Genomic DNA, 23856 nt, shown 5'->3' with positions numbered 1-23856 from the left:
CTTCCTTTTTGATGCTAATGGGCGAGCCGGAGTGATTTTTGAAAATTGTTTTCCGCTGAAAGGCAGTTGGCCGACTTTTCGGCGAAATGGAGAAGAGCGCCTCTTCAACGCGGGGCTTTGCGGATCTCCGTCTATCCTACAGTCATATTCTCCCGAAGCTTTCACGCGGTATATCCATTCGAATAAAGTAGAGAATTCCCACGGCCCCTTTTGTTACGTCTTATAGGATCTCGCGGTGGGTCAAATGGAATTCCTGAAATACCATTTTGTTCCAACGAAATGGAGCTCCCGCTACTAACTAACCTTTTATTACATTCAGTGATTTCTTTGTACGACTTCAGTTTATGAAGAAAGGAATTCGTGCCGTTTTCGCAATTTTCTCTGTCGTACTTATAGAGTCTTGTATATATATTTTTGGTTCCGGCAAAATTAGACGAAATATCTATTGACGTGCAACTTGTTACACTCTTTTTTTTTCAGTTCTTTTTGATGGCATTTATCATGAACTGATGTCTTTTCTGTCCTGATTAGGTGGATGTCAAAAATCCATTAGATGTTTTTCTAAGAAAAATAATGGATCTTTGTAACAAGGCACTGCCTATTTCGGGCTTAGGATCCTTAACTCGCGTGCTCGGAAAATAACCATAAACCGCGTCCCATTTTCGTACAATTTAAACCGATTTAAATGGTTCAAAAGTTCAACACCTAACGACTGATTAGTGGACTATTAAGTACCTTTTTCTATTATAACTAATTGCGTAACAATTCTGAAACCTTTAGAATTATAGTAAAACGGCTAGCGATTTTTCAGGCTTTATAGGGATTTCGTTCATAGAAATTGAAATGCACAATTTTTCGTCAATTCATTCATTTAAATTCATTCTATGGTAAATTTCATTTACGCTTTCAAGGCGCTCTGGGATTAGTCTTTGTTCTAAATATCTATCTTAGGTTACTTTACGAAAGCGATCTCAGGGGGCTCCCAGATTGCTCCCGTAGTGCTTTCGAGCAGAAAATGGAATTCAGCATAAAAATAAAGATATTCACATTACTATAATCTTAGGGAGTTTATTTTCAATTAATTTTGATTTAGTTTACGAAACTCTATTTAAAAATGTATGTTGGATTTCGATTGCAATGAAAAACAAAAAATAAGCAAGGTTATTGTCAACAAAATAAAACAATTAAACTTTGACGAACTGTTCACTGAAATTCTTGAAAAAACATTTTACATGCTAATTTACATAGAAAAACTTTTTTATTAGACATAAGAATTACATTTTTCTATGTAGATTAGCAATCCCGCAAAATGATCATAAAAAGGTGTTTTTCTTCAAAATTAACATGCTTATTAGAGTGAGATGTACGTAATTTGTGGTATCGCTTTTTACACATAATCCCTAAGGAATTTGTGTGTACTAGTTTCATGCACAGTGTAGCCGATGCCTCCACCGTAGTATTCGACATAACGCTCCAAGAATTAGGCTTAAAAAGAACCGGGATATCTCAATCGAAAGGATATATAATAACTTTAATAAAGTTGGTCATTTGTCCATTTTAGTGATCTTACGCGATGTTCCACTTCAAATCTACAAACCTTTTTTAAATTAGGACCAATTTGGCCGGGAATTATATTTTTAATTAGTGCTGATCATTTCCGAACAACTTTTAATATGAAGTGAGATTTATGGAAAATTCGCTGGACTCCAGAACAAGCATTCCCCTTTATTGAATTTCGTACAAATTCAAGATTTATAATTCGCTAGCGAAACGGGTATAGGCGGCGCCACTGTCGCTACCCCTGCAGCTTGGTTTGTCTGCGTACTTTGTTGATCAAAACAAACGATTAATATGGCGGATTGTAGGCGCAGAGGTAGCATAAATTGCCTTTTTGTAGTAATACTGCCTTTAAAAATATTACAATTCGAGTAAATGGTGAGAAAAGAACGTTGGAGTTATCGTTTCACAATTTTCCGAAATGCAAAAATCTTTTTAATGTGTGGTTAACTAATATAAAATCAGGGAAGATGACTAGTTATTGGGTACAAATTTGCAGCGCCCATTTTAAAGATAAAGACTTTTTAGAAAGAAATGGTGAGACACAAATTTTACTTGTTATTACTGATTTTAAAGTTAATATTATTAAATATATATCATAATAACTGTCATTTAGATGAAGATAATTCAAGAGACGCATGAAATGCAGTGCCATTCCAAGCAATAATTTACCATGTAGACTTATTACAAATCCACTGTAAATAAATGAAAAGAGAGGACCCTACGTTTTGTGAATCGTTTTAAAGGTGATCTGTTTTATTATATACTGCAAAATAAGGAAATGCTAATGAATTAAATTAATTTTAGGTCAAGCCGTTCGATTGTCATTATCGCTGGAAAATATTACATTGAGGCCCACAAAATTATGCGTTAAAAGGGCAAATTTTTCTATTTTGTATTGGACCCCAATTTTCCTATCTTTGCCACCCTGATGGTTCGGTATGAGTTTTCGAGTTGATTAATAACATTTCGAGCTATTGCCGCAGATCCCAATATGATTAAAAATAATACTGTAAATTCAAATGGTTTTATTTTTAATACTTATTTGCATATCTTAACATTTTATTCACTTCTATTGTAATTTCTAATTAAGTGGTTTCTTCAATGAATTTAATTGCATTTAACTTTGAATTCATTCTATAATACATTTGTTTTTGCCTTTTTAGTAGAAAATTCATAACATAAATAGTTCAGTTCATTTGTTATCTACAAATACTAATTGGTCAAAATTTAAAATAGGAACATATAACTTTCCTTGACTAGAAGGGTAAATTTAATTATAACTTTTCTTTAACTAAAACTAAAATAAAAATTATATATTTGGACAACGTTTTTCTTCAAATATTGTCAATCTCTCTTAATATCAATTAAAAATAGCCCTTGAGAGAATAGACAAAAAAATGAAAAGGCCTAGCTGAATTTTTCCATAGTAGTCTCTACAGTCGTTAGCCAGTAGATTCCTTCCTTTCCAACTTAGTTATTTTGTGCCACTTCCTCTTCAATTAATATTATCTTCGCTACAAATGGACTCTCCACAAATATTTCATCCCCTCTAAAAGCTAGAAATAAATTTTTGAGACTAACTAAGTGACCAAATAAGAGTACATAAACCTTTTTGAGCCAGGCAAATTTAACCCTCGCAACTCTAACCATTTTATTACCGTACAATACCGAAGGCACAGTTAGTTCTTTTCCTTCATTTTACCCCACTTCTAAAGTCAGAAAGTTGGGATAGCTCTCAGTATCTTTATATATAAAATAGACCAGCAATTTACTGCATGTTTGCAAAAGCCTGAATTTCTAGAAAAATAAGTAAAACAGGTTACATTAAAGAATTGGGTTTTAATAAAAAATATATTTACCCACTATTGCATGAACAATGGACACTTTCAATGCTGTGTTTTCCATCACCAACTTCAAATTTTGTTTTAAGCATCCTCGCACCTTATTCTATGGATAAAGACTACTCTCCAATATACTTAAAAATTTCAAGCATGGAGCGATTCACTAATATACCAAATAAAATTATTTAAAATACATTATACATTATACAAAATGCTGAAGATACTAGTCTATGAAATTAGAACCATCTGGGCTTGATCTAATGTGAAGATAATAATAAATTTCCTACATACCTTTAAAACTTTGAAACTGATCCCGTGAGGACCCGTGTATGAATTCTCCAAGGCCTACTCATAGTGTTATTAAACTCGAATATTTATACTTATATTTACTAATTCAATACCTATTGACAGTTCAAAATTAATAAATAAATGTCGTAAATACACCTTTGTTAATACAAAACATTCGAACACGCTTTAAAAAATATGCTAATATCGTTAGTAAAATGTTTTAATTGATGTTATAAAACGCGCATTTTCGCATAACGCCATTACCCGTATCACCCAAATATAGTTCTAGGCAGTGTGACTAGGTGGCGCAGCTGTAGTTTTCGGTGGCGAATACAAGTGCCATCTGTTATCAAATATTTGTGCTTTGACCTTGGGAACCTCTATTGTCTATTACAGGGCGTTGGATACTTTCACCGTGTTTTTTAGGGCATTGCACGTTTGTTATACAGGGTGTTTGATTTGCTACGTTATGCTATCTTGACTATTGTTAGACAACGTGTTAGCTATGCTATGTTATGCTATCTTGGGTATTGCAATGATCGTGGCAGGTCACTCTCAAATTATAAATCCTGATCTTATATTAATAGACTCAAATGAAATTATTGTTTGTGATGTCGGTACATACTGGGAAACCCCTAATGCTCTTAACCATGTGTATAAGCAAAAACTTATGATACTAGGGAATTTAAAAACTATTTGAACCATCATTATCCGAATAGGCTAATTACTTTCCATACCTTTATTATGTCTGCTAGGGGTTTGTATTGCAAACTAAATGATGACTTACGTGATATGGTGGGCCTTAAAAAAGGGATTCAAAATAAAATGCGTTAAGATAATGCTTGAACAAACAGTGGGTTTATATGCGTCGTTTATGCGTGCTGTGTATACTGGTGTTGGTGGAAACGTTTCCCTTTAATGATTTGTTTAAGCTTGATTTTATGGCTATGCTTTATTCGTTACTTTCAGAATTTCTTTTTAATGGTCCACCAGTTTTCTTATACAGGGTATTTGAAATTATACCAATGATAAAATTGATTTTTCACTGGATGAACTAAGTTGTTGAGAAAGCTAAGCTTTTGGTAAAAATTCGTTTTAGGTGGTTATTGTTTGTAATGAACAGGTTGATTGATATAGCGTAGTAATTAATTTCTTTTTGGTAAAGTTACTCTTCAGTTGTTAAAGGACAGGGTGATTCAGTTATTGTACAGGTTGGTTGATATTTTTGTGAAATTTTCACTTACTTTGTTATAATGCGCGTAGTAATAATAATCATCTAGGCTAATGCCCAAGGTACCACCTTAGGCCCAAGCCTTTTAGCGACTTTTAATGCCTTAAACAGGTGGCCGGGTTACAATGCGTAGGAGGGTGGTGGCAAGCCCTTCATGTGACGTGAGCCAACAGCTCCCTACACTAACTATTACCGGTAACCTCTACAAGTTTTTATGGAAATGGGAAACCGAAGAACTTGAGGGAAAACCGCCTGTAATTTAAAAGTATTAATAATGAACAGGGTGATTAATAAAGCGTGGTCATGGATTTTGCTTAAAATTACTCTTTGGTGGTTAATGCTTAGTGGGTTAACGACAAGGTGATTGAGTAAATGTTTTTATTATACAGGGTGCTTGAGAAAACGCTCATTTTGGACTAAATTCCTTTTGGATTATTATAGTACGTTTATTAAGTTAATAATCAAGATGATTGAAAATTGGTTCAAATATAAATATAATATTGTTTTATATAGAATGGTCCAACGAAGTTACTCCAAGGCAAATAGAAACATCATTAAAACAAACAAATCATTCACTGGCCAAGAAGGCTTTTGCGACCAAAGAATTACTTCAGTCAAGTAGAGTTTCAAACGAGTTTTCTATAAGCATAAGAAGCGCAATTTATATATGTATGAAAATTATAAAAAATATCGCAGAATCAAGGTTGGGTATAAATGTAGCCAAAGCGAAATATACTACAACCTAAAATGATAATATACTATTCAGTTCGATTGTAAGTCTAAGTTGGAGCTGGGCGAGATTGTACAATAATAAGTGTCATACTTTCTGAAATTCGGTCAACCGTATTTCAATAAAAGTTTAAATTTTTTAATATTTTAATTTAAGTAGGCATTGTTAAATATTGAGACACAGATCGTGTTTGTCAAACAATTTAAGAACACCAATGTAAACTAAAATAAAATAAAATACACGACAGATACTTCATGATTTATTCATATTTATTTAAAACTTTAAATATAAATAAATATGTATATGAAATATCAATCGTGTATTTTATTTTATTTTAGTTTATTTACCTTGACCATGGTTAAAGAATTTAATTTGTATAATTATAACACCAATATAAACCTATAATTTGGGGCACTCGCATTTTTCTAGTTAACTAGATTAAAAACCATAAATTGAACGAAAAGCCAGACTAATGTGACAAATATCAAAGGCAGCCAAACATCTTTTTCAATTAGTTTTTGGATATTTCAAGATTAATGATACTTCTAATTAGAGCAGATATTGTAAAATATTAGAACCCAGAAAAACGCGGTCCAAGAGGATAGAGTCCCTTCACCTTCCGTTAACGCGGCGCCGGGCATTGACTTTGGGTAATAAAAATGAAACCTTAACCGATAACTTCGTGGCGAGGCGGGGATCCTCGACAGAAAAGGAACAAAATTTTATGATGTGACAATAGAACGCAATAAAATATTACCCGCTATATAAATTCTCCCTAACGCATCGGGTTCCGTTTGCTAAAAACCAATTGAACCCTCCGGCTAGACCCTCCGGCTCGCTCTACGCACAGCCCTTTCCAAACTTAAACCTTCGGAGGGGAGTAGTGAGTCTGCGCGGTCTTTCTCTGGAAACGGCATCAGCCAGTGCGCTCTCTCTCTCAGCGCCTGAAATCCGCTCTTCTCCCGTCGGAACTTTGGGTGGTGGGATGCTTGGCATTATTACCGGGTTCGGCCTCGTCGAAACCGCCAGTACGCGTTACGACTCCAAAGGCATCGGTGCAGCCAAGAGCGGCGTGTTCGCTACCGCCGCGACCCCCCCGCGTGGTGACCACCAAAACCAATTTTTCACCATTTGAAGAAAGTCGTCGTTATTCTCCAGTTACAATTAAATCCGCGTAATTGTCTCTACAGTCGCTCTCGTAACGAAGTTTTAATCCTAGTTGCTACTACCATGCGTATTGTGCTCGTTGTCGTACCCTTAATTGGAATGATACTCAGCAGCCGTTCGAGTTTGGGTAAGTGAACGACGTTTTCTTTCTCATGGCCGAAACTTTCTTCCGCGCGCCGTTGTCCCTAATAAGTTTAGTCGAGTGGAAACAGTTACGTAGTGACCTTTAGATAGAGAATGGGAGGCGATGTAGAGCGGTAACCTTCGTGTTTAGACCCTTAGACAACTAACTTCTGTAAGGAGCGCAAAAAATCGAAGGGACGTGTAAGCCCCTCTTCCCTCGTAAGTCCCTTTCGCTTCGTGCCGCTGGTTGGAGGAGTTAGCTTTTCTCCGCAGACCAGTGGGTCTACCCACGGTGCAATAGTAACATCGATTCATTATCTCCGACAACCCTTAGCTCCTATAATGACACCGAGTTAATGAGCCACGTGGTCCTACATCAATGACAGGGAAAATGGCGAAAATTTAATCATTTTTTATTCTTCAATCAGTTAGAGGAACTCGAGCTGGAATTATTTTGAATCTTTTGCAATATCCAATTTGACTTTCGCTTTTCCCTATAAGAGCCATTGCTATTAGAATGGGATGTTGGGGCTTAAAAACGGTACCGGGGTATGTTTAACTTTTTTGTAGATAAGCGGCTAGGGATTTTTAATGAAAACTTACTTTCGAGGAAAATTATACAGTTTCGTTCTTTTCTCTCTTATTTCGTCCAAAGGAACGAACATTTAATTTATTCTTTTAAATCGGCAGTCGAAAATGAATTAAAATTGGGCTCAAGTCATATCGACTGGCGCGGAGACTCCCAAACGAATTAATTTTATCGAAGATTTTCGGTTTAACCACAAAGTCACGCTTGTTGATACGAAGTGAGATTCTCCTTAAAGAAACAAAATGATCAGATGAAAACTGATCGTCGAGTCGGTTATTGCCCGGAGGATTCGAAAAGTATCCCTCGATCTCTTTTTAATATATTTTTGACCCAAATTTCATAGGCGAATAAGTAAGGGATAAATTTTCGAGGATAAAATTTTTCTCTCCGGAATTTTTTTAATATCTTTTTAAATATCGCTTGAAAGAACGCGAGTTTAAAAGTTCCGAAAACGTTTTTTCTTTATCCGATTTTTTTCGCTATCTCGAGAACTGAAAAAAAGAAATCCGAAAAAAATCAATCGATTATCCGAATCGAAGCTACGAGGATTCAAATAGAGAAGCTTCTACAGCGAGCCGGGGAGAGGGGGAAGCTTTAGAAAAGGAAGAAATTTTTCGGGGACTAAAAGTTGAAGAGGAAAGGGGTTTCGGCGAATCTTTGAAGTTCTCAGCAGTTTTGCCGAGCATTGTGTGGCTTTAATCGAGTTGTCTGGTGATGCAAGAAGGCAAGTTAAAGACGTGGGGCTGCAGTTTTCCGCGCGTTCTGAAGACGAGCCTACTACAAAGGGGGAAATGAGTCTAGAGGTAGTCGGGGTATACGCCAATTTCGTTGGAAATGCTCGGGAATTTCACCATCTGATACTCTGTATATAGGGTCTTCTTATGAACCGTGATAACGCGGCTCCGGTTCCCGAAAGCGTCCCCGCCAATTATGAAAGGAACTTTAAGGCCGAGGCTTAAGTGACGGAAAACGCACTCGTTGGATCATAAAATACCGGGACGTTACATACTCCAGCTAGCTAACAATGCACTTTCCGTCCTCAGCCGTCGCTAAAATCTTAAAAGGAAATATCTGTTTATAATTCCGAACAACAAAGCCGGGAGCTTTTAAATTAAAACCTTATTCGAGTAACGGGAGAGGGTTACCTTTTTGAGAAGCCCTTTAGCTTGGTTTCTGCGAAAGACGACCTCCTATTACTAGAAACCTTCCGTTGAAGTTTTAAAAGAGGCTTTAAACATGTTTCCAAAACAAAATTCTTTTCGGGTTACTTCTTTAAAGGACGCTTTTCCGTTATTTCGTCGATTTCAGTTAGAAGATTAACTTTCGTTTTAATTAGTCGTTATGGTCCCGCAAATCTTGGATAACGATCCGCGTATCCCTGGAAAACCCTTGTTTACACTTCGAAATTAGCGTCGTGTCTAAGGAACGCTTTTAATCCGAAATTTTCAGGCCTTGAATACGGCTAAACGCGACCAAAATAGAAGGGTAGATTTTTAATCGGAAATATTTATAAGGTAAATAAGCTTCTTTAAAGTTTGGTTATCGAGACTTTCAAAGTGGAGTCGTATCTTCGTTAAGCAGCCAAGTGCTAACGGTGTACATTCATTATAAGTGGACGAGTTGATATTTTAGGTTTGTTTGGACTCGCGTCTCCTCCGAGTCAGAAACGGGGCTGTTTCTATCAATATTGCCTTCGTGAACTATGATTGCGTGATTTTCCGGGGGCGGAGGTTCGGTATAGGGCGGGAAAGGGAATCCTGTTTGCCGGTAATTAAAATTACGACGTCGAACTTCATTAGTCGCCCTAATAATTGCGTTCTGCCGCCTCGTAATGGCTCCTCCGCCGGCCAGTTTAAGGTTTTCGCGGCCCTTAAACTTCCTCGATGGACTATCCCGGTTTTATACTTCTTTCTACGCACTCGGAAGGTTTTCGAATAAATGGGATTTTTCTCGGGTTTTAATTAGTGTTTCAATTAGAGTTTACTCCATTAGAGCATTTAGGTCGAAATAGGCCGTTTTGGAGGATTCGAAAGTGTTAAAAACAGAAAACGGCGAAAGCGATTTAGTGGTTTATCGAGCTTTAGCACGTTCTTAAAGTTCCCCTTCTTTCGCGAAACGTTGCCTTAACAGGTGCCCACCCCTGATAGTGACTTTTAAAACTGTCGTAAAAATAACCGTAAAAGTGTGTTTTGGCTAAAGTGGTCGCGGAATTTATCCCCATTATCCCGCTTCACTTTTCACCGGCTCACATGTTGACTTAACTTTATCTCTATAATGTTTCCAGAAAGTTACGTTATTTATATAAAATTTGCCACTTTCGCGTTTCTACAGAAAGCCTTCTAATTCAATAGCAAATTTATTCTTTTATTCGATATTAAGAGAGAGTTTTGGTTTTGACAGAGCGAAACCAGGTTAACTTTTAGACTCGATTTGGGTTTTGTCCGTGAGTATAGGAATTTTTACGATCCAAGAACTTAAGCTAGGCAACCTAAATTTTCTATTATTTAAAATCAGCTCTAATTTCTTACGTAAATAATATATATAATAAAAAGGTTCTAGTCTCCAAGCGTTTAGAAGTTTAATGATTAAAAGTCGACCCAGATTAATAAATTTAAACCATATGAATCAATTTTTGTATGTAAATCTGAATTGAAAATTGAAATGCTTCCCTTTCTGCCTTTTTCCCATCTCGCAATAAAGATCGGTGTTAGTAGTATATGACCTGGACAACCCTAATTCATCCAATATTGTAATAAAATCGGAATAATGACTTTCATAATGAAAAATTGGTTGTGAATAACTCTCATTATGTTTTAAAACCTAAGTGGGATGCTCGAATGTCAAAAATATGTGATACGAAGATACTTTTTGGAAATAATTTTGAACTATAGTAAATATTGTCATTATGTTCTATGGCCAAAGTTGTTTAGTAGGCTCGACTAAATTTTACTCTTTTAAGTTATGCGGGAATTGCACGAAGAAGATAAGAAGAAATAATGTAAAACCTTCAAAACATTATTTTTATCAATTCGAATCTTCCGGTGTAATAAAGGTTATATCTATTTTGCGATACCCTCGTTCTTAAACAAGATTGAAAATTTCTATTAAATTTGGATAGTACAGTTATCAGTATTCTGATAATTTTCATTGAAATGCTCGGTTTACCGAATAAATTAAACCTAGTATAGAATGTTCAGCCACATTCGGGAAATAGAGAGGGAACGGGAATAACGTCTATTTCACTTACATTTTCCGTGCAATTTATACGACAGACAATTTAAGGGTAACCGCCCTAGTTTAAAATGTACGAGTGGGGATGTAGGGAATAATTCCCTAGCTCACGCCTATTAGCGTCCAGAGAGGGAGAGTGGTCGCTTCGGCCAGTTGAAATTTAATTTCCCTTCATATGATTCCGTCTAGTGTCGGCCATTCACCCGAGCGTGACGTCTCCGTCTTTTCTGCTGGAGCCTGGTTCGAGCGTGGACTTCTACAACAGCTCCGGGACGACCATTCCGTGCAGTGGCAAGGGCTTCCCACCGCCCAACGTTACGTGGAGTCGTCAAGATTCCAGCGAGCCCATTTCCGAGATTTCGAATCTTCGATACGTGAGAGGCGACGGCGCTTTGGTCTTGCCTCCCTTCTCCAGCCAGGATTATCGCCAAGAAATCCACGACGCCATTTATCATTGTCTGCTTTCTAATTCCGCCGGAACAATAGCCAGCAGGGAGGTTCAAGTGCGAGGAGGTAAGCCCCCTTCGCTACCTTTTCTCTACTCCTATATATCTCTTTTCCCCGCACCCACCAACCATTTTCGTTAATAGGCATTTTCCTCTTCCTCACCTTTTACCTTTAGTCGACCATCGGACGCGATTCCGTTCCGCTTTCGGACGCCGTAGCCAAATCCGAACGGATGGGGAGTTTAGGTATCCGTGCCGCGTAGACCATCTCTTCGTTTATATTGAGGCTCATTTCGGACGGGTTTCTATTTGTATTGGTTTTCTTTCTTCGTTTATATAAAAGAAATCCCGTTTATTGATGGGTCTCCTCGATTCGCGGCTCCGACAAAAGCCCTATAGCCTTTGTTCTTTTAGTCGAGTAACTAATTTCTTATAAGGTTTAGTCGTCAGAGACGAGTGTCTTTCGCGTGCCTTCTCGGTTTCCGCGAATGTTTTCTTTCGCCTTTTTGCTCTTTCTTATGTACATAAACGATGAGCTTTTCCGCGAAATGCACGTCCACATTCGGAGGCGTTTTTGTTTCGTTGTTTGACAATGCCCGTATCGCCGCTTTTTATTACGTGTCTCCTCTGGGATTAAACTAGGTACTCTTTAATAAGTAATTATGTTTTACAATATAGAAAAGAGTCCGTTTATTCTTTTTAGAATGGTGACGTTCGTAATTACCAAAGAAATATTTTCGAGTCGGAAAATTTGCCGTGCAAAAAAAGGTTTTAATTTTGTTCGCCAATTTAAATTTCACGGCATTTTCGAGTTCAAAAGTAAAACTAAACCTCTAGACTAGTCTAAAATAAAAACCCTTAACAGTAATTTATGTTACAATTTTTTTTCCCCTTTGTGGAAAACGTTCCGGAAAATTAACAACTCTAAAAAAATCATTGCGAAAATAGTAACAAAGTACAAATTAGGAATTTTCTGTATCGTATCGCAACTTAACACGAGGTCCGTGGATTAACTGGCTTAACCACGGTGATGGTTTTGTTGAGTCCAGAAAATAAGCTTTTCCGTAAGGTCGATTTCGATACACAAGGTTAGCGTATTTCCGCGTACATCTTTTAGGGAAGCGAGTTAATTAATCCTGGGGCTATTCGTACTTGGTTTAGTAAGAAAGATAATAATGATATTTATCTCGCTCCATCAGACTGAATTTAGCGGATGTCAACGCAATTCGAACACTCTAAAACTTTAATCTAGCAACGCGCTTTCGCGGCGTTAACAAAAGCCGTGTTTGTTCGTGAGACAACGCTCTCGGGATTTCGCTAACGAGTAGATAGTCAACGTTATCCGGATAAAGTCCCGTCTTTCCAAAATACAAATCCGCGTCGCGAACCCCTGGTATTAATAATAATCAGCGTCGGATTCGGGAGAACCGTATATCCTTCGGCTCTTACACTTTGGCGGATACCACGCGGGGATCCGTATATATAACATTAATATATATCGTGTCTTGATGCGGGAGCCCATCAGGGGTGCTATTCAAATAGAGATAACCTCGGCGCTATTAAATGATGGAGACCTTTGTCGCGAATTTAATTTGCGAGATGCCCATTTTATAATTAATCGTTGGCTCCAATTAACGCGGCGGGAGCTCTACGATGCTTTTACGACTACCGGTCGCGTTGTCGACGGTGTTCGGAATACGCCCTAATGGTTTCTAAATGATATCGTAATATGGCCAACTGATTTGCGGAGCGCACCCGCCTTCTCGAATTTTACGATTCTTTTGTTTTTCAACGAGCTTTGTATCAAATTAACGTAATCACGCTAAATGGGGGGATTTTATGGTCCAGAGGCCGGTTTACGTCGAGACTTATCAGTACAAACAAAAAGGGGTTAATCGTTGTTTGTCAGCTTCCTCTTCCATAATCCGCGTCCATCCAGCAATTAACCTTTTCCGGGACTTTTAAACCTTATTTAAAACTCGCTTTGCGAAGTGACGCTCGTTCCCCGGAACTATATATTAGTCCATTCAAAAATTAGTGGTAAATTAAAATTAATTTTCGTTTTCAACTTTTGCATTTATTTAAGTTTTCGGTTCTCTCTATATGGTTAGTATTTGGGAAAACCCTGGTAGACAACTTCTTTCTAATTCTAATTTACCTTATTCGAAACTAAATTAGAAATGAATCATATGAACTTTGCCTTGATTTAAAATTGAGCCTAAGTTGAATAGAAAAAAAATAGATTTATTCAAGCACTTTTCTACTCGTTTTTAGTCCAATTATTACTTAAATAATGATTGATTTAGAAAGACGTTACTATAGTGTATCTTATAATAATGAAGGATAATATTTTCTTATTTAATCGAATCGCAATGTCAAAATCCTCTTTATTGGCGTATTACTTCATTCCCTCCGCGAGAGAGCGACCAAATAGCTTCAGCCTGTATTTTTTTTAAGCAGAAACTTCGAGCTCAGTATAGGTAGAATCAAATTTCCGAACAACTCCCTCTCTACCCCCGTGTTTCTGAGAATTCTGAACTCGAGTAAAAAATATTATTACAGATGAAAAACTAAAAGCGAAATTTGAAGAAAAATAATAAAATGAAACACGAGAAAAGGAAACAGGGAAAAAATGTTTTTCTTTCATATCAAACGAGAGGTCTTGTAATTTTAAATTTCAATTTCTCAAAGAAACTATATGAAAACATGATACGACATCGGAAATGTATTTTTGTGATATGGTTTCTTATAAATAGTGTAGATTTATATCATAAATAAGCATTTTTAAATTTCTATGACGCCATCAATCGGTATAAATCGTGAACGTCTGTACAGAAACCATTTTTTGTACCCCAAACCCGGACAGGAAATACAACTTTTCTTTAAAGATATAAAATTATCCTAATTCCTTTGGCAAAAATTACCATTTTCAGAGATACGAAAGCTGTGTACTTACTTGAATTTAATTGTTCTAAGGCCTCGGTTGAATCGCTCGGACCACTCTTCGGATTAGCATAATTACATAGCGACCAACACCGGTCTCTTATAATATTCGCGGAAACAATTTTATTAGCTTAATTAAATTAAAACAAAAGGGTGGCGGACGCGGATCGTTATCTAATTACTATTAGCGGGTGTTTCTCTTTTCTCTCTTTCCGAAAATTAAAATTCGAGGCAATCCTAAAAAAATGTCGCTTTAAAATTGTATGGTAAAATGTGAAACCGCGATGCTAAAAATATCTTTATGCCGATAACATTTTGATTGGATCGGAAAGGCTTAGCAACGGCCCTGGCAATGGGCTCGATATATATATTTTCCTGATTTTTGGCAAAATTTTTAAGCTTTTAAAAGTGGGACTTTTCCCATTTCGAGCGGGAGCCCGGGCCACTTCACTCTCGCTTGAGCGATTCCTATTTAGTGGTCATTTAGGAGAGTCGCCGTTATTCTCTATATTACGGGCATTATCGCGAGTATGTCATTGCAGATGGAGCCCTTTCGAGGATCGCGAGTCTTCGGGAGCCGCTCTCGAAAGAACGGCGTTCTTGTATATCGAGTCGCGGATACAGAACGTAAGCTGTCGAAAACCCATTACGTACAACGGTATTGGTAGAATATATTATCCCATTACGGGACAGCCCGTTTTTGCCGCGTGTAACGTCTCTCCTGGGAAGGCGAAAAATATCCACTCGGCGCGTACGGTACAAAGCCCGGCTATTTGGTTTCATATTGCGGAAGAAGAAAGCTACCTTTTTTCCCCGTCTATATACCGTATTCAACCTGGATAAAATAGCTTTACTCGTACGACTTCGAAACGGTCATCCAAAGCTATTCGTTTTTCTAGATACTACACTTGTAAATAAAATTCCCAGTACACCACTGATATGAGTAAGTGACTTTATTGCGAGTTCATCAATATTTATTAGGTCTATCGAAAGCAGGCTTCGGATAAAAGGCTTTATACAAAATATCACTTTGTTCTTCAACGTAATTTAAACAGACAAGTTTTTTATTTAAATTAATTTTATTTATTTTCATAAATTTAATATTCTTTACGGTTTATTATCAATAAAAGAGGTTTAAAATATAATAATTTTACTTAATTTTCTTTATAAAATGCATCATTATTTAAAATAAAAGCGTTATTTTTTACTTTCGAAAACGTCACAATTTTCTCAGGGTCTTGGCGGATCTTGTAAAAAAAGGTTTGCGGTGGTTCTTTCCCGGGCTTTTTTTATTACCTGCTAGTTTTAAAGACTAATTACAACTCGAGTGGAGTTGTCAGATCATTGTTGAAAATGATTATTATTACAGATAATAAAACGTGTCATACGTAAGGATATCATGTTACCTAAAGGTTGACTTTATACATATTTTTATTTTTAATTGACACCGGAGAAATATTATATTGTAAACATATTCCCATCAGACGAAAATCCACGAAGAAACAAAACCTTATAGTTATGATCGGCCATATTGAATGTTCGATTTGCGGTGCCTTCGAAGCGTTAAGTTCTATCTCTAACACATCCACTCTTTGTAGGTTGGGTGCAAGCGAACGTCGTAGATCTTCATCGACTACGAGAGGTCGCGTCCGTTTCCCATTTCGCCGTATTATGTCTTTTCGATTTTCGCGATATAAAGCCTATGAGAAACTTAATTGCTTTACTCTCAGTCGCTTCTACTCCTTGGGGATTTAAATTTATTTTTAAAGGGATACGGTGCATATTAAAACAGACGCCACCCTGAGAAATCTCTTGTTCCTTTTCTTAGAATTTCCTATTCCATTTTATAGTGTTTCTCTTTAAGGAAATTTCACTTGTATTATTGTTAAAAAAATCTGGTGTAGAAAGCAAAGGGCTTATAAGTTTTCCCCACTACAAAGTTTCCTTTTACATTGCTTCGCTCTAAATTTAAAATAATTATCCCCGTAGAAGAAAAAAGGTTTTTCCTAGGATCCCTTTGAAGGGATCGCCGGGAACTATAAGAGGTTTAAATTATTCTTGTAGTCGTTCTACATTGAGCCCTGGATTTAAATGTCGTACGCCGTGGAAAATACATTGTTTTTATTATTCCATTAGGGATAGGAACTGTAATAGAAAAAATAAAATCGGGGATTTGGTAGACATTACATTTGTATACTAGACGACACCGTGTTATTTCCAGCTTGTGGCGCTGGTTGAAAACTCGGAACCACTCCTGCGTAGAGTAAGCAAGTTTTCTCCCCACTGGTTTAACAGTTTCTTCGGAATAAATCCAATATGCAATGTAATTAATTAATAAATAAAATAATAAATTAGTAAAGTATAATTCATATTCCACGCGTACCGGAAAAATTTGGTATTTTTTGAGCACAGGGTCAGTTACCTTTCCATAAAAACTTGTATAGGTTAACGGTAATAGTTAGTGTAGGGAGCTGTTGGCTCGCGAGACACGAAGGGCTTTCCACCCCCTCCTACGCATTGTAACCCGGCCACCTGTTTAAGGTATTATAAGTCGCTAGATGACTTGGGCCTAAGGTGGTGCCTTGGGTATTAGCCTAGCTGATTATCTTTACTTTAACAGTTTCTTCGGAATAAATCCAATATGCAATGTAATTAATTAATAAATAAAATAATAAATTAGTAAAGTATAATTCATATTCCACGCGTACCGGAAAAATTTGGTATTTTTTGAGCACAGGGTCAGTTACCTCGGTTATGGGTTAAAAAGGGATAAGCTATAAAAAGTAAAGTTCTACTCCGCCAGCGTTATGATAAATAATTGCCGAATGAATCTGAATCTAATTAAGAGGGCCTTAAAAAGTAATTTTCTGATTAGTATCGTTATTCGTTATGTCATTCTTCACGCTCGAGTTCTTAGCTTTTTCCGGAAGAATAAAAAGGATAATTTTGGAGTTGATCCAAAATTCAGACACGCGAATGTAAATTTATTTTTCGGAGATGTCAAGTCAAAATAGCTAAATTTCCATTTGAAAACTAATTAGAATAATAATACGTTGAGTCTTGTTATAAATTAAAACTAACGTGTACTTTTCGTGTATTTTGGCATTAATATTATGTCAATTATGCTAGGCCGTTTTCCAAAAACAATTCATTTAAAATTTGCCCTTACCAGATGTAAATAACAATAATTACTTTAAATCCAGAAATTTCCTCACAAACAATGGGAAGCCTCCAATACTTGAAAACTCGAAATATAAAGGTTTTAAATATAATTTACATTTATTAAACATGAAGCAAAATAAAGCACGTGCTTACGGCATCAAAGTTTAGCAAATTTATTTCATTCGCAGCTTATAATTGTTTATTTTTTAATTATATCTAGGCAATAATTCACATAAGTGCTTAGAACGTACTGTTACACTGAGACCCTTATGTCACTTTAAGCAAATTTGGTAAACAATTCGCGGTAATTTACCCTTTACCACCTTTTGAATCACCTTAATGTTATTTACAATTACGATTGGGCAAAGGTATTCGAAATGCGAAAGCAATTGCAATTACTTTGTACAGTCGATAATTTACCAGGCAATTTATCAATTGGGAACAATATTGTTAGGTCACTTCATTATTTACATTAAAGGAATTAAACGTTTCCCAAAAGAGATTTCCGAGAAAGTATTTGCAAAGCGAGCGTTAGTTTTATATCCGTTCCTCCTCGCGAGAGTGAGAATGTTCAGAAGCCTCGAAGCCTTTCGGCTGAGTGATAGCATTTTTGGCTTAAGCTAGATCGTTTGGCAGTCGGATCTATAACTGGGATGCCCTCCACCTCCTAATTACCTTATTATATTCGCATCTAAGACCATAAAGAGTGGCATTCGATATCGAAGAGGGAATGTATAATGCGCGCGGGAGAGCGAGAATCAAAGATAGCGAAGGCGAGCGCGAATTCGATCGGGAGCGTGAGGCAATGCCAATTGAGGATTTCCTCTTAGTCCGCCTAACCCAATTTCCGCGTCTAATTCGGAAGGCGGCGAACAATCAGTATGGTCGTACGAAGATGTCGCGGATAATATATGACAGCTACTATCCATTCCCTTATCGGAACTAAAGCCACTGACGCCGCTCTACCTATTTGGACCCTGGCGATCCCGTACGCGCCCAGGACCAGGGATAGAAGGCTGCCTCTATAGGTAAGGTTCCGTTAGCGAAATCGCGTTCGGTGCAAATCTATCGCGGTAAAGTCCAAGATGGTTAACTACCTTCGCGTTAAACCAAGATTTCGGGTAAGGCGAAAGTCAGGCCGAGTATCTCAACAGCCGACTTGATGGAGGCCCCGGATATCGCTGCCGCCGAATGCTCAGCGAACGACCGATTAATCATGCTTTATACACACTAACCCCAGAAAATTAACTGTTTCGAGAAAAGGTACACCCGGGCACGGTGAATTCTCCCGTAACGGGTGCACTCGGGAATTGTGGGGCCGATTTGATAACAGTGGTCGGCTATTAGTTATCGTTGCGGTATTATTTATTCGCATTCAATTAGATTGGACCCTAAAAAAAGAATAACTTTGACCCTATATATTTAACTAAAAAGGGAATAGTTTTAGCAATTTCGGGAACAGTCACAAATTTTTTGTAAACTGCGATGCCGTAAACATGTTTACATTTGTACGTCTTTAAGTTCAATGGACAAGTACATTTGCCATCCTGCCACTTAATTACTTCGATAGTTACGAGCCAAAGTTGATTTTGATATTTTTTAAATGTGGACAATAGTGTTCAATAGTCTTGTTAATTTTCCGGAAAAATAAAATGCGGATAAATTTCCAGAAAATTTTCCGCAAATCGGAAAAATAAAAAATTTAAACATAATTTACTTTTTAGGGGTTTTTAATGTTTTTAACTTTTTATCGATATAAAATGTCTAATATCAGTAAACATACTACAAAACATTAATAGTGTTACATTGTTTATCAGTTTAAACTAGTCTAGAGGTTTAGTTTTAGTTTCAGATTCGAAAAAATTAGGTGAAAATGCCACTTTATTTAAATATGTAAACAATGTATTAGACTAATCATGGAATGAAAACTTTATTTTATTTTTTTCTGAAAAATACGGAAAATTTCCGGAAAAAAGGTCTCAGTCATTTTCCGGAAAATTTTCCAACTTACAACACTAGTGTTCAACATTGATTTTCAGTTCGACGTAAATTAATTTTATTATCGCTATCCCTTAGATTTGGCTCCATCAGTTATGAACATTTCAACAGTTTCGTTATCGTGTTGTAGGAACCTTGTCTCGCGTATTTGCAGTCGTAATATATCTTCTTTCCCTTTTCTGTCCTAGTCGTTCGTCTTTCTTTAAACTCTCGAATCTCTCTGACATAGTTTTATGTAATTTATAGGGTTAAAAAAACATATTAGGCACAAAACCATCTTAAATGATTTGCATTATTAAAGGATTAAAAAAATAAATTTTTTAGGGACTGATTAATTCCATGCCTTGTTTATTTTCACAGAGATACTTGGCAGTTTGAGTGTTTATTTATTTGCTTTAAATATAATTTAATATAAAAACTTGTCAAATGTTATGGTCAATACATTGATGGATAGATAGATAAACGTATTGCGGTAAATGGATTTAGAAGTCCATTACGAGCACGATGTTAATTAACGATATTAGCTTTGGCCTACTCTCATCTAGAGCAGAAGAGCGCGTGGGAGGTGTTCGGCTCGGCTCCGAATGCTTTTGTGTAAAATACGATCCTCATATCTCACCCTATTACGTTTCCTTCGATCTCTCGGAGTCTATGAGGCATGCATGGGCGAGCAACAATTGCATTGGCTGCCACTATCAATCTTTCAGCTATACAGTGCACACCGCGTCTTACATCACCCCAGCTCGCATCCCTCACGGTATAGGAATCAATGTTTACCCTCTTTCATCGATCGTAAATCGTAGTTGGCCAAAACTGATCCAATATTTAGGACCGCTGGCGTCCGACGCGTTACAGTTTTAACGCCACCATTATTAATCAGGAATTTGCGCCCTTCTTTTTCCAGCCATCCCCCGAAAGCGCTCTTTACCGTACAACCTATTACAAAAACCATCCGATCCTCAATCGCGGGTGGCCCAGGGCGTTCTTGTATCGCCTCTATTGTGTCCTCTTAATCGGTTTTTGTCTAATCCACGGATAGTTTGCCAGGCCCATTTGTTTTCCCTTTCATCGCCGTTGCACCTACCAAAATTCAAAAGACTTTCGCTCGCGTTCCACCCGCCAAAAAACGCTGCAGATCCCTTTAGCCGAGAGATGCGTATCCGACTATCCCGACGAGAATTAATAGTTTCTCGATAACGAGAAGAAAAGGTTTAATTTGCGAAAGTTACGTAAACTCCGAGTCCTCGGGCGCCAATGTTCTTAGACGATGGTCGGGCCTGGGCGGAGTGAGAAGGGGGCGTCCGCCCATCCGTGAAGTGTACACAGGCTTCGGGACCCTGACAAAAAAATCGTCGAGACGAGCGACTAGGTGGAAAATTATTAGGAGCCCCAGGACCGTCTTTTCTACCTTCTCGCACGCTAATCCCACGGCCACGTTCCACGACTATCTGCCATAGCGATCGAAGCGTGGCGTAGGGTCAAGTCTATGAACACCCGTCTGGTGTTAACTACCTCCTTATTACGGACCCGGAACTTTTATAAATGGAAAACTTTTGCGTTGAAAAATTGCTAGGAAGTTGTTAACACTTCGTGCCCAGCTTTTCTGAATATAAAACTTTATTCCCGTCTCTGGCTCTCTTGGGCATTTAGGCATAAAAGTTCGACTCACGCGCGAGGGTCCTTAATTTCTTGCCGTCCGAATATTCGTTTTATTACGCAAGCCCTGTCAACCTGCGGGACCACATCGTGTCCGCCTTGTTATCGTTTACAGCGCGAGGAGCGCCTTCGCGAATATTAATTAGCGTTGTTGCGTTAACAACTTGAAACCCGCGATCGATCAGTTCATTGAAGGAAGCGAGATGATAAGGAAGCTAAGGGGCCTTCGAGGGAGGAACAGTGCCCTTTATATTAAACGAATAAATCAATGTAAAATTTATCCGTCTAGTGTGTCTGCAGCGCTTGACGCTCGACGTTAATTTTTGACTTTATTCGAGGATGATACCCCCATAATTCATCCTTAGTCTACTTCACGTACTCTTATGACCTTGTCTGCCAATAAATTTCAATTATTTATGGATTATTGGCGTTCAACTTTAGACATAATTGTATAAAATCGCGTTTTGGCACCAGATTTTGTTGAAACAATTCCAATACTATCGGAGACTGATATCGTCGCGTTATCTCCATTAAAATGGCATTAGACAAGTCTACTTCACACTGAACAAGGGTTCGAACCCTTCTACGTACGTGCATGTATATTATATATTTCAAAACAGCTTTTATAGCGGATAAATGTAGTTTTCGGAAATCTCTATATTTGTCTGGCTGCTAAAATAAAGTACAAAACTTATTCGCGTTGTATGGAAAACTGTAAAGGAAAAAAAGGAGAATGGGGATGGAGACTCCATTTTTTACTACGATAAAATATAGGATCTACGCGAAATATAAAAATCGTAAACCGAAACCTCTAAATATCCCACGACGTTCGACGCTGATATGGAAGTTTTTCTCATAAAAATGTGAAATATATACAGGCGTTCGCGACGTACAGCGCAGCCCGCGTGCTTCGGCTCTTTTACTCCGTGTTTGGGCTGTATGGAAAGGAAATATTTATATCCCTCCTTAGAAGTGTTCCGTTCTCCCTTTATATACGTCACTATAGTCCGCCTTCTCCGCTTTCTATATGTATAATATTACGTGTAGAAGTATATAATCTCGTTGAATCCAAATGAGGCCATATCTCAAGCGGGCGTCGAAATTTATCGGTTCCTCTTTGGAATCTGAATCTACGCCAATAACTCACGTCATTTCCTATCATTCCGAACTATTAAGTCTCCGCTGGCTTAGTGAAATTATACTCATCTAGGAGAGAATCGCGTCTGCAGGCTTCGCTAAAAAGGGCCGACCCTCGAGACAAGATCGGGGTTATGTATATATATAAAAGGCGGGGTAGAGTGCCCTCCGCTAAAATACGGGTTGCCAGCGTCTAAAGGGGGAAAGAAGATACCCGATCTTTTCATTTCCTTAAGAACGATTCTCGTTGCGAACGGAGAGGCAGCGGACGTGGCTCTTTCTCAAATATTCCGCCTTTACGAGCGTGTGCGTTTTCCAAAAAATACAGTATAGAAAAAGAAGGAAACAAGACGGACCCGCTATAATGCCATCGTTGAGCATGATATTATTTTAAATTTTGAAAAATGGAAAACATTTTAATAATTTAGTTTTACTGTATTTTAGAATCGTTTGAGTTTGAGGATCAGTGTATAACCCTTTGGATCAGCTATTACTTCACCTTAACGCTCTCATGTATACGATGTGTCATGGGTTTTTTCGAAAGGGCGTACGATAATAAGACAGTGAAATTCTGTTTAATTTAAAAAATTTCACCGTTGGTAATTTTTCAATCTAACATTTTTCAAATCCCAACCGTCTAACGGAGAATTGCGCTCCGTGGGAAAATTTTGCTGACAAAAGAGCCCAAATTTAAGTATATTTGGACTTCGTGCTAAGTGGAGACAAGAAATCAGCGCTCCTATTATTTCGTGCTTGTTTCAGAGGTAAAATCGTCGCTCATCTCTTTCTTTGCTCCGTAACGAAGTCAAATGGGAGCTCCTCTCTGTCCTTGCTCCTTAAAGAGGCCAAATTGGCGCTCCTCTCTTTCCTTGCTCGTTAATGAGGTGAAATCAGAGCTCATCTCTGTCCTTGCTCGTTTAAGAGGTAAAATTGGTGCTCCTCTCTTTCCTTGCTCCTGAAAGAGGCCAAATTGGCGCTCCTCTCTTTCCTTGCTCGTTAATGAGGTGAAATACGCGCTCATCTTTCTCCTTGCTCCTTAAAGATGTCAAATCGGTGCTCCTCTCTTTCCTTGCTCGTTTAAGAGGTAAAATCGGAGTTCCTCTCTTTCCTTGCTCGTTTAAGAGGTAAAATCAGCGCTCCTCTTTCTTCGTGCTAAGTTGAGTTACGAAATCAGCGCTCCTATTATTTCGTGCTAAGGTAAGAGGTGGAATTGGCACTCCTCTCTTTCCGTACCCGTTCATGAGGTAAAATCGGAGCTCACCTCTTCCCTTGACGTTTAAGACGCGAATTCAGCGCTCATCTCTTTCCTTGCTCGTTTAAGAGGTAAAATCGGTGCTCCTCTCTTTCCTTGCTCGTTTAAGAGGTAAAATCGGCGCTCCTCTCTTTCCTTGCTCGTTTAAGAGGTAAAATCGGCGCTCCTTTCTTTCCTTGCTCGTTTGAGAGGTAAAATCGGCGCTCCTCTCTTTCCTTGCTCGTTTAAGAGGTAAAATCGGTGCTCCTCTCTTTCCTTGCTCGTTTAAGAGGTAAAATCGGCGCTCCTCTCTTTCCTTGCTCGTTTAAGAGGTAAAATCGGCGCTCCTCTCTTTCCTTGCTCGTTTAAGAGGTAAAATCGGCGCTCCTCTCTTTCCTTGCTCGTTTAAGAGGTAAAATCGGCGCTCCTCTCTTTCCTTGCTCGTTTAAGAGGTAAAATCGGCGCTCCTCTCTTTCCTTGCTCGTTTAAGAGGTAAAATCGGCGCTCCTCTCTTTCCTTGCTC

General features: G+C 37.9%; 1 protein-coding gene across 1 annotated transcript in view; it reads left to right on the top strand.

Annotated features, from left to right (window-relative positions):
• The first annotated feature begins 6880 nt into the window (after positions 1-6880).
• The window catches only part of LOC149936075 (cell adhesion molecule Dscam1-like), a 134085-nt gene continuing 117109 nt past the window's right edge, over positions 6881-23856 (top strand). The window contains exons 1-2 of the mRNA XM_090153612.1: positions 6881-6944; positions 10950-11273. Coding sequence (XP_090009738.1) covers positions 6881-6944; positions 10950-11273 — 388 coding nt within the window. The remainder of the gene's footprint in view (positions 6945-10949; positions 11274-23856) is intronic.

The sequence above is a fragment of the Leiobunum rupestre genome, chromosome 7 (assembly GCF_980474605.1).
Source record: "Leiobunum rupestre chromosome 7, qqLeiRupe1.1.hap1, whole genome shotgun sequence".
NCBI lineage: Eukaryota > Metazoa > Arthropoda > Arachnida > Opiliones > Sclerosomatidae > Leiobunum > Leiobunum rupestre.
The sequence above is the reverse complement of the archived record's forward strand: the minus strand, read 5'-3'. Positions and strand labels throughout refer to the sequence as shown.